This window comes from Myodes glareolus, chromosome 8 (assembly GCF_982192425.1).
Source record: "Myodes glareolus chromosome 8, mMyoGla1.1, whole genome shotgun sequence".
In the NCBI taxonomy this organism is placed as follows: Eukaryota; Metazoa; Chordata; class Mammalia; order Rodentia; family Cricetidae; genus Myodes; species Myodes glareolus.
In genome coordinates this window covers 42,433,525-42,445,218 of record NC_142033.1, presented here as the reverse complement: position 1 = coordinate 42,445,218, position 11,694 = coordinate 42,433,525, and the positions used below count along the sequence as shown (strand labels likewise).

Here is an 11,694-nt window from a genome sequence, read left to right as displayed (position 1 = left end):
CATTTGAAATCTACTTTTCTTTTCTTTTTCTTCCTTTCTTTCTTTTTTTTTGGGGGGGGGTTCGTTTGTTTGTTTGTTTGTTTGTTTGTTTGTTTGTTTGAGACAGGGTTTCTCTGTGTAACCCTGGCTGTCCCAGAACTGGCTCTGTAGACCAGGATGGCCACAAACTCAGAAATCCATTTCCTCTGCCTCCCGACTGCTAGGATTAAAGGCCTGTGCCACCTCCACTTTGCTGAATTCTATGTTTCTTACTTTCATTGCTTTTAATCTGTGCTTTGACCCAAGTTCTTCATCTCTCGGCTTGGAATTCTTGGACGGAAGAAGCCAAAAGTGCACCTGCAGACTCTTGGCAGCCCCGGTGAAGCTGCACATGAGTTCCGCTGTCTACATAGAAGACTTGATTTAATGTCTCAACATCCTGACTTTGCTGGATAAACTCTGGGAGTCTTTGAATCATTGCTTCTCACTACAGAGACCGCCTTTTAGACTTTGAGGTGTTGGGGTTGAATTGTATCTTCCAAATTCCTAGGTTGCACCCTTGAAACTCAGTACTTCCGAATGGGGCCTTTCTTGGAAATGGGAACATTGCAGTTATAATTAAGAGAGGAATATTCATATCGGACCAAGGCCAGACCATAGATTTCTATATGGAAATGGGAAATTAGAACATAGAAGCAGACGTGCAAACAGGGAAGACAAAGTGAAGAAATATAGGGAGAAAATAGCCAAATGCAAATCAAGAAGAGACAGGGAGCAGGTCCTTCCTTCCCTCCTCTCACGAGGAACAGACCCCACCCTTATCACGACTGTGAACATCAAGCCCCAGAACCCTGAGACAAGAAACTTCAACTATTCAGTCTGTGAAAACATGGTCTCTGCACAGAAGTGCCCGAAGTTCTATAAAATCAGAAGTTGAAACTGCATTGTAAAATCTAGCAGCATAATTTGGGAAGCTGAGCGGTCCTAGGGGACATGGGAGAATCCAGTTAGAACAACTGTTGCATCACGGAATAACAGGTTCATGGTTGGTGTTCACCCCCACTGTGCTTCCTAGATGTTAAGTTGTGTTTCTTAAATCCCCAGTTCTGACTCAGTAGTCTAATTAGAACCATTGACAACATGCTCCTCCTTTCCTTTGTCCTCCTCTTCCTCCTGGAGACAGGCTCTAACTATGTAATCCAGGCTGGCCTAAAATTCGGGAACCTCCTACCTCAGTCTGGAAGTTACTAGTATTGCAGGCATGACTGCAATGTGGTTTTATTTAACTGCCAACAGCTATATACTAGTTTTATTTGTCGTGAACCTTCATATCCTAGCACAGTGGGACACCAGTCCCAGAATAAGTCTGGGTATCCTAGCCTTTGATCTCTTTATTGTAATGGACTTTCCGTGCTTCCCCATTACATACTGTGACTTCCTTCAACACCCAGCGGAAAATCTAACCCAGGGGCTGGAGAGATGGCTCAGCAGTTAAGAGCACTGACTGCTCTTCCAGAGGTCCTGAGTTCAATGCCCAGTAACCACATAGTGGCTCACAACCACCTATAATGAAATCTGGTGCTTTCTTCTGGCCTACAGGCAGGGTGCTGTATAAATAAATAAAAAAATCTTAAAGAAAAAAAGAAAATCTAACCCACCATTTCTAATTTTTCTCAGCTTTATTTGTGCTTATTTTGAGACAGGGTCTCTCTACAGAGCCTTGGCTGTCCTGGAACTTGCTCTGTAGATGAGGGTGGCCTTGAACTCAGAGATCCATTCACCTCTGTCACCTAGGTGCTGAGATTAACTACCTATTATTTCTAAGATGGCCACACTAAATAATCTCTGAACTCCACTGTATGTTCTTGTTTCATTATTCCTTCTGAATCTGGGGACACACAGGCCTTACTGTGAGCTCCTCAGAAGAAGGGATTTTATTCTGCACACACATGCAGTCATGCATAGACTATGCCATCCTCTGCCCTTCAACCCCTCCATTACATGGAAACCGAGACAAGAGCTTCATGTGCAGGCAATGTATGTGGGAAAAGTACTATCAGGACCTAAGGGTGAAGGGCCTGGCAGGGTGAAGCGAGAAAGAAGGATGGGAAAGTCAACCTGAAGGGAACTGAGTCAGAGTTCGTCTACGGCTGACCTAGCACACAGACACACACACATCTGCAGAAGAAAGGGCTGCTCCCGAGTCTACAGTAACTTCCATGACTGTGGTTATAGCAAAGAAGCCAATGAATCCCTTAAGTGTTTGAAACTGGTTTGGGGCTGGACTAGAGCACTGGGTGCTCTTTCCGAGAACCCAGCTTCGATTCCCAGCACCCACATGGCAGCTCACAGCTACCTGGAACTCCGGTGACTCAAACACCCTCTGCTGGTCTCTGAGGGCACCAGGCATGCATGTGGTATACAGAAATAAATCAGGTAAGATACAACATTTATATACACAAACAGTATTTGTTTTAAAAAAAAAGAAATAAATGATTTCAACAAATATTAAAGTACTCCACTAATTTTTATTACCACACTCTAGTGGTGAACTTAAAAGCACAAATTCCTACATCATAATGTCAAATTATTTTTAGGTTCATGCTGATGCCAATGGCACCACTATCAGAACTGCCCAAGGCAGCAACCTGGAAGAAGTGAATATTCTTATCTCTGTATGTGACATGTGGTTTCTGCTTGGCTAACCAGCTTGACATTAATGGTTGCTCTTAGGTTTGCCCAAAAAAGTCTATGTTTGCTATTCTCCATAGGCCATTCCAAGTAAGTCCTCTGAGCCATGAGAGATTTAAGTTTGTGGTACTTGCTAGGGATGGAGTACTGAGGAATGGACTCCAGCAAGATCAGGATTAAGTTATCAGACCCTTCGTGGAAGAGATTGTGATGGGCAAAGTAGAGCTCATAATGGCACCACTCACTCTGGATGAAGTGGGGAGACAACACAAAGATGGACTTGTAACTCTTCTCGATGAAATGGATGATGTTCTCCATGATGCTCTTGCCAGGGATAAAGTTTCTCTCATGGAGGCAAATCTGTATGCCATCTTTCTCTAGGTTTGGTAGTAATTCATTCTTCACCCAGGTGGAATCATGTCCACTGTATGAGACAAAAGCATGGAATTGGAGTTTCCTCTGGAGTTCCTCTTCAGGGATGTTCCTGGCCCTGTGCCGGGTCTGTGTCCACTGACATATCATCCTTAGGTACCAGGGCAGATCAAAGTAGAGCCAGAGGAAAGCCATGATGGCAACCAACCCCAGCAAAGTGGCCCCGACGGTGACAATCAGCAGAACAGTATCACAGGACAATGGAGACATGTGGAAGTCCTGCAGTGGGGTCCCCTTAGCGCTTTCTGGGGAGTCACACCTGTAAGCATCGGGCCAGCCCTCTACCACTTCCCCTGATATGTGGCCTATGTTTCTGATAAACTCTCTCAGCTCACAGGTGCATCGGAATGGGTTGTTCCCTGCTGTTAAGGACCTGATCTTCTGACAGCTCTGGAAGAAATCCACTGAGGGGTGGGAAACTAAATTATGCTCGATGACCAGCACAGAAAGGCTGCTGAAGGCCCTGCATCCGGGAAGGTCCGTTAAAGAATTGGATGCAACATTGAGTTCCTGCAAATCTTGCAGGTAGGTGATATCTTTAGGGATGCTCATGATTCTGTTGTTGTGAAGGTCAAGGACCTTGACCTTGGGGGGCAAGCATGTGAAGACAGAGTCAGTAAGCATATTTGAAGACAAATTTAAAACTAGCAAACTCTCCGTCCAGGAGCATAGGTTTTCCTCCTCACTGTACTGCAGAAAATTCTGGCTAACATCTAGTTTTTCTAGTGATTTCATCTCCGCAGACATAAGAATTGTATTTTCAAGTTTTTTCAACTGGTTCTTTTGTAAACTCAGTGTTTTCAATTCAACTAAGTTTCTGCAATCTTTAAAGACCGTGTCTGTTAAGAGGTTATCTGTGAAGTCCAAATACAGAAATGGGCTAACTTTGGACGGGCAAAGCATGTGGAGCATGCGTGTTCCAGACACTGTGAAGTTTTGGATGTTCATATTGGAAAAGATACCATAAATGTATTTTTGTGGCAAACTGTACACTTCACTGACAACTTGATGTATTGACAAAGCCTTCAGAGAAGTGTCAGAATAATTGAAATTTCTAAATTCAACTTGCCCCTGTAGTGTCATGTTTGAAATTGAGAAATACTTTACGGGTGAATGCCAAACAGACTGGAGGATCTCAAGGAAGGAATTCCAGGATGTTTCAATGTTGTTTAAGGTAAGACTTGATAGCCCCGGATTCTTTCTAAGCTTTAACAAAGCACTTAAGAAATGAGAACACGTCGAGTTTTCATGTCCACACTTGATGTTAGACAGTTCCAAACTGTTTACAGTGCTGACTGATACATCCAGCATAAAACTAAATTCTCTTTTCTCGGGGAAAACAATATGCAGAGCCCCAGTGTTAATGTGCTGAAGACACTCAGGGTCTTCTCTCTCCCCGTAAGTGTCTCCTAACACCAGCAAAACCTCTGAAATATTCAAGTGAGCAATCGGCTGCACACTCGCACTTTGCACCTGACTACCACTCAGTCCCAGGAAGTTTAACTGGGACATGTTGCCAAACTCTTTGCATATGGGAAGGGCAGCAAACGCATTGAAGGAAAGATCTAAATGCTTGAAGTTGACTGTGGGGTGGCAAGAAATCACCCTTAACTCATTGTGGGACAAATCCAAATATTCCAGTTCCGTGTTGAATTCGAAAACGCCAATATCAAGATACTGGAGTCTGTTGTAGGGCATCATCAAGGCCCTCAGCTTGGACAGCGAGAGGATGTCGGAAGTCTGAAGTTCAGATATGTTGTTTTGTGATAGATCTAAAGTAGTTGTTGTCAAGGGTAGGTCCTTGGGCACATGGGTGAGGTTTGCTCTTGGCCTCTTAATGATGAGTTCACTTCCATCAGATAATTGGATTTTGATAAGTATCAATCCCAAGACAATGATAACATAGAAGATGACAGAATTCATTTTAGTCATTGTATGGCAATAAACATTCCTGCGGCAGCTGTTATATCCTTCAGAGCACTTTCGACATGGGTACAGATCCTAGGAAAAATTCACACGAAATGATTATATGAAGTCAGACATTAAACAGCTTTTGTTATTAGAGATTTATGACGTGAAGGCTACATTCTTTAGAGTTATACAACCCAAAATCAGGAAGACTGATAAATTTGGTAGATGGTGGATAGATGAACAGTAGGTACTGTGTGTGTGTGTGTGTGTGTGTGCCTGAGGTCATGTGTGGAGGAAACTAGTTTATATACCGTAGGAACTGGAGAAAGTCACAGAGAGACCACAGCTCCGCTGATGCCTGTATTTTCAGTCCCCAGAATAAATTACTGTTCTTTTAAGCTACTAAATTCACAATGGCTTATTGCAGGAGCTGTAGAATTGGAACACAGATGGGCCCACGGAAACCCCTTTTGTTGTATAGTTGGATGTTAACTGGACACAAGCTAGAGTCATCTGAAAGGAGGGGACCTCAGTTGAGAAAAAGCCTCCATAAGATCTGGCTGTAGGAATTCGCAAGATGACCCCAGCTAAGACCATAAGCAATAGTGGAGAGGTGCCTGAACTGGCCTTCCCCTGTAATCAGATTGACGATTACCTTAATTGTCGTCATAGAAACTTCATCCAGCAACTGAGGGAAGCAGATGCAGAGGACCACAGCTAGCGCTGGGCCACGCTCCCAGAGTCCAGGAGGAGAGAGAGAAGGGGTCAAGACCATGATGGGGGTGCCCAGAGAAACAGCTGAACTGAGCTAGTCGGAGCTCACTGACTCTGGACTGACAGCAGGGGAACCTGCACAGCACCAAACTAGGCCCTCTGAATGTGGGTGACAGTTGTGTGACTGGGGCAGTCTGTGGAGCCACTGGCAGTGGGACCAGGATTTATGGCATTTTTGGAGTCTATTCTCTTTGAAGGAATACCTTACTCACTCCAGATATGGGAGGGGGGCGGGTGGCTTGGTCCTGCCTCAAAGTGATGTGCCAGACTTTCTTGACTCACCATGGGAAGCCTACCCTCTCTGAGGAGTAGGTGGATGGGTGGGAAGGTGCGGGGAGAGGGAGAAAAGGAGGGAGAGGGAGCTGCAATTGATATGTAAAATGAGAAAAGATTATTTTTAAAAATAAGTTTTAAAAAGGAAAGGAAAGAAGAAATAGAATTCAAATAAATATTTCAACGCTTTTACAAAGGAAAAAAAAGATTGGGCAATAGGGCATTTTCCTAACTAGTGATTGATAGGAGGGGGCCCAGTCCATTGTGGGTGGTACCCTCCCTGGGCTGGTGATTCTGGGTTCTACAAGAAGGCAGACTGAGCAAGGTGTGAGCAGCCCCCCTCCATGGCCTCTGCATCAGCTCTGGCATTCAGATACCCACTCTATTTGAGTTCCTGCCCTGACTTCTCTCAATGACGAACTATGGTGTGGAAGTGTACACCAAAGAAACCCTTTCCTCCCCAAGCTGCTTGGCCATGGGGTTTCATCTCAGCAGCAGTAATCCTAATTAAGACAGTTCCCTGGCTCTGGCCCTGTCAAACACTCATTCAAAACCAAAGCTGAGACTCACTTTGCGTCCTTTAATGCTTTGACGTGGAAAGTTCAGGTGTCCCGTGACTCTCTGAAGAGACCCCCTGGGTGGCAGAGTCGCGACTACCCTGGCATCTCTCGCATCACTGTGATTACCTGTATAAAGTCTTGGACCCAACTTTGGTTCCACTCAAGCTGATAAAGATCACAGTAAAGGTTGTTCATTCATTCATTCATTCATTCATTCATCCAGCCAATATGTATGAGTGTTTTGGGGCCCAGACACAGACCAGGGAAGAAGAGCAACTTCTGTCTCTCAAAACAAAGCCCTGCTAATAAATAACTCATTTTAATTTCATGCAGTAGTTAAAGAGTAATCTAGAAAAATGAGTCAGGGTAACTTCAGGTCTGATACAGTGCTAAGTAATTAGTTTTGACTAATTCGCTGGAGAAAGCCTTTTGAGATGACCTTGGGGTAGAAATTGAAATGAAGCCAAAGAGCCCTTCTAGCAAAAAAAGGGGGGGCAAATATAAAGTCTTGAGATGGACCTGCAGTGAGCTGCTCTGAGGGACAGGGTGGCCAGCAATAGTCCAGGGTAAACAAACGCAAGAGGCCTTGTTGGTCATGACTAGGAAGCAGGGTTAGATCCCCTATTAGATACTTCTGTTGCTGTGATAAATACCCTAACAAGAGCAGCTGAAGGAACAATTGGGTTTATTTTAGTTTGCGGTTCTAGGGGGAAAGAGTCCTAATGGTGGAGAAGGAAGAGCCGCTGAAGGGGCTCCAGGGTTATGGTGGAGAAGGCATGGATGTTGGAGTGGCTGGGGAGGGGGACACAGAGTCATCATGGTGGAAAAGGCAAGGTCACAGGAGCAGGAAGGCCTGGCGATCACCTTTCCATCCATACACAGGAGGCAGAGCGAGAGGAAGGAAGTGAGGTAAGGCTATTAACCTTCAAAACCCATCCCCAGTGACAGATATACTTCCCCCACAAGGCTCCACCTCGTGAAGATTCCATCACCTCCCCAAAGAACACCAACTGGGGACCAAGTGTTCAAGCACACGAGCCTCTGGGGGACATTTCACATTCAAATCCCAACAGATCCTACGAGTCACAAGGATACTGAATCACAAGAATAATTCACTCTTTCAATATTGGGGGGATTCGAGGATGGAAAAACTTCAGAAAATCTTTTTTGTTCATTCATCAAATGAATATGTCCCTCTCAGACATGCCAGACATTTGGGGCTGTGCTCATTGCTCTAGTTATCAGCCCCTACGACCTTGGATGCTGTCCTGTCCCCTTTCCAATGGTGTGAGGGCAGAGGCAGCTGAGTTGAGATAAGCATTAGAGGCTCTTTACAGGCTGCAAGCTCGGCAGCTGTCTCAGGAAACTGATTTAACCCCCTAGACTGGCATTAAAGACAAGCCACCAGGATACCAACAAAGAGCCAAATCCTGTCCACATCACCAGTCATCAAAGGGTGCAGACAGACCTAAAGAATTCAATTCTGAGATGTAGCCCTGTGCTATAAAAGTTCCCCAGGTAGACATGCAGAGGTCTCCCTGGGCTGACCTTTCTGCAGGGGTGTCCACGGATGTTCTGGCTATCTTGAGTTCTCCACCAGCTGCATTCAGGAAATCTCTGAGCAAGAAAGATGACCGCATTAACGTTCACGTGAAAAGCAGGACTAGCCTTTGCACCACATTGATTGCCCTGGGAAAGGCCGAGAAATGCCCCAATTATTCCGCTCCAGCATCCCACAGACCTCCACATGTGCACATGCAAACGCAGGCACACACTCCAGATAAAGAAATAAGTGTTTTTCAAAAAAAATGAAAGTATTATAAACATGAAGAAATCAATTTTAGATATTTGTTGTAGATACTTTTAGACATTTAAATAAATTTAGATATTTGAAGCTATAAATTATAGATAATAAACTTGCTAAAGCCACTGAAAATCAATATCTAAATTTTCTTGTCCAAACAAAACCAAATTCCTGTTGTTGCCATTTTTGTTCTTGAGACTCCTCCCAATATGTAACCCTGGCTATCCTAGAACTTACTTTGTAGCTATGTAAAATGGATGGTCTCAAACTCACAGTGATCCTCCTGTCTCAGCTTCCAAAATGCTGGGATGTATGTAGCACCATGCCCTGCCAAAACATTGTTGAGCAGAGTCTTAACAATAGTCACTAACACCCATTTATTTTAGAACCTCAAAACCATTTTACCATTAAGTAGAAAAGGATGATTCATTAACTGGACAGTGAAAGGGGACTTTCAAAGCATAAAAGCCTTCAGATACATGTACGTCCATTTTTATGATCCAGGACAAGCTTAGCTGCCATCAAATGACACAAGGAACTAACGTGTTTGCGTTACCTCTGCTCAAAAACTCTGGGGATATCAATCAGGGTTTGGTTGATCTTAAATAGGACAACACCCCCACAATGAACCTGACTCATTAAGTTCAGTTCTTCAAACATGTGTGAAGAGTTTTCCCTGAGCTAGGGTAACTATTAACCAGCCCTGGAAGGTCTGGACGGAGGGCAAGCATTTCTGTTGGCTCCCTGTGTGTCTGCGCAAACTCCTGCATTCATCTACTTGGATGTGGCTTGGGGAGCATTTCAAAGTCAAACTTCCACCTCAACCTCTAGCTCCCCAGAACAGTTTCCATAGTCTGGGAAAACATCAAGAATATACAGTAAGAAAAACCCAGAATAAAAATGAAAGTAACCCTCTCCATTAACAAGGAGCTGTTTTGTGTGTTTACAGCGCTTCTCCCAGAGAAACTGAGTTCCACTGTGCAGACTGTTTTCCCTGGTATAACGAAACGCCTGAGACAGACTGCTTGGCAAAGAAACGAAGTCAATTTTACTTACAGTCTTGGTCTACAGTCAAGGGGTCACATCTGGCAGTGACCTTGATAGCAGAATCCTAGGCAGCAAAGGGGCATCTCAAGGCAAAAGATGGGGACATATATATGCATTCTGGTTACTCCCCTCTGCTTTTATTTAGCCACCAGTATTCAACCGTGGGCCTCTACTCTGACGATCTGATTGAATCCAATTCTAGTTTCCTCCCAAAGGGCCACCTCCAAATGCCATCGTCAGATTGAGCTTCCTCTCTCTTGGCGCCTCACAGAGGGTAGTAAGTTCCAACATGTGGAATTCTGATCATTACTTACTGTGACTGTGTGGTCACTCAAATGTATGCAGGTCACAGCTTGTCCATTCTCCTGAACGTTTCATTGAAAGGACTATGGATGGGAAACAGGAGAGGAAAGGGGAAGGGAGAGGATGAGAGGGAAGAAGAGAGAGGAGAGGAGAGGAGAGGAGAGGAGGAGAGGAGAGGAGAGGAGAAGACAGGAGAGGAGAGGAGAGGAGAGGAGAGGAGAGGAGAGGAGAGGAGAGGAGAGGAGAGGAGAGGAGAAGACAGGAGAAGACAGAGAGGAGAGGAGAGGAGAAGACAGGAGAAGACAGAGAGGAGAGGAGAGGAGAAGACAGGAGAGGAGGGGAGAGGAGGGGAGAGGAGGGGAGAGGAGAGGAGAAGAGAGGAGAGGAGAGGAGAGGAGAGGAGAGGAGAGGAGAGGAGAGAAGAAGACAGGAGAGGAGAGGAGAGGAGAAGACAGGAGAGGAGGGGAGAGGAGAGGAGAGGAGAAGACAGGAGAGGAGGGGAGAGGAGAGGAGAGGAGGGGAGGGGAGAGGAGAGGAGAGGAGAGGAGAAGAGAGGTCACTTAAAAAGCAAAAACACCTGTGACCAAATGCTTCTCTCTCTCTCTCTCTCTCTCTCTCTCTCTCTCTCTCTCTCTCTCTCTGTGTGTGTGTGTGTGTGTGTGTGTGTGTGTTACTCCCACTCCCCCACACCCCCACATCGCCCAACACGAGCTGTTAAAAACAAATCTCACAAGATGAAGGTTTTCTCTGCTTTAAGTTGGACAAACACTAGTTTCAAGCCACACAGTTCACAGTAAGTAATCACCAGAAGCAAGCCTACTTAGAGAAACATGCACAACTTGATCATAGAGACATTTTCTATTTCCACGTGGCAACAAGCATTGTCCTTATTTCTAAAGAGAGTAAAGTAATTTGTTTTACTTACCAAGACAACATGCCTCTCTGGCATAGCAATAAGAAATTCAAGCACTTCCTCAACCTCAAGCTTTTTTTTTTTCTTCTGGCAACTGCTTTCAGCATTGCAAAAAGAGACTCATTACTGCCACCTACTGTTAATTACTGGAATTACACCACATTGAAAACTTCAGCCCAGGTTCTGTTCTCTGGCCTATGAAATGACTTTGTAGACTTGTAGTCAAATGCAGTAATCTCGCTCTGCTTCTGTCTTTATCTTTCACTGCAGTAAGTAGGCTCATTTCTGTCTCCACGGGTGAAGCAGCGGTGTTAATAATTCATAGACCGTTGTTGGCTCAATTCAACCTGCTTACGGTGGCCGTTGTGGCAATGCTGTTGTGTTTCTGGTGCGTCTCATCTGCTTTGCTTTTCCTCTGCTCTTTCAGTTTGCTTGTTTTTCGAGACAGGGTCTCTCTGTGTAGCTCTGGATGTCCTGGAACTCATTCTGTAGATCAGGCTGGCCTCGAACTCGCGAAGACTAGCCGGCCTCTGCTGGGATTAAAGACTTGTGCCACCGCTGCCCAGCTTCCTCTTTCGATTAGCTCACTGTCCAGTAACTGAGCGGTAGAAGTCAGGAGGCAAGATTAAAGTTTTGCAAGAGATTTTTTTCTTTCTTCTCATAGAAAAAAGGTGATTTGTGAGCGGTTCCTAGGACAAATGCCAGCCTTTCGATCACTGGCTTTCAGATGCCGTTTGGTACGAGGCTTTCCCATTAATATTTTCTAACTTTCTTCAGAACTTCATCTTCAGCTTTTAAAGTTCTGTGTGAAAAAAAATCAGACAAAACCAAAAGAACCTGCCACCAAAGCCAAGGCCCTGTTTTCTCAAATAAGACCCTCGATACTTCCACTGACTTGATTTCAGTTAGCAAACTCAAATTCTTATCAAACGACCACAACAAATGGGCAATCAAAACTAAAGGATGATGGTGGCCTCCACACTTGTCTGGTCACTGTGTGAATGCGG

General features: G+C 44.8%; 1 protein-coding gene across 14 annotated transcripts; it reads right to left on the bottom strand.

Moving 5' to 3' along the window:
• Window positions 1-2,487: 2,487 nt before the first annotated feature.
• Tlr1 (toll like receptor 1) lies at window positions 2,488-11,694 on the bottom strand. Of its 14 annotated transcripts, none has more exons than XM_087909014.1 (5): window positions 10,700-11,694; window positions 9,786-9,857; window positions 8,662-8,751; window positions 8,169-8,237; window positions 2,488-5,103 (listed from the first exon to the last, which is right to left on the bottom strand). In XM_087909014.1, exon 5 carries the CDS (start codon window positions 5,032-5,034, stop codon window positions 2,647-2,649), a length of 2,388 nt encoding a protein of 795 aa, XP_087765140.1. In that variant the 5' UTR covers window positions 5,035-5,103; window positions 8,169-8,237; window positions 8,662-8,751; window positions 9,786-9,857; window positions 10,700-11,694; the 3' UTR covers window positions 2,488-2,646. The 14 variants fall into 14 exon arrangements, with proteins under 14 accessions (XP_087765140.1, XP_087765144.1, XP_087765148.1 ...); XM_087909018.1 differs by having other exon boundaries at window positions 8,698-8,751; XM_087909022.1 differs by lacking the exon at window positions 8,662-8,751.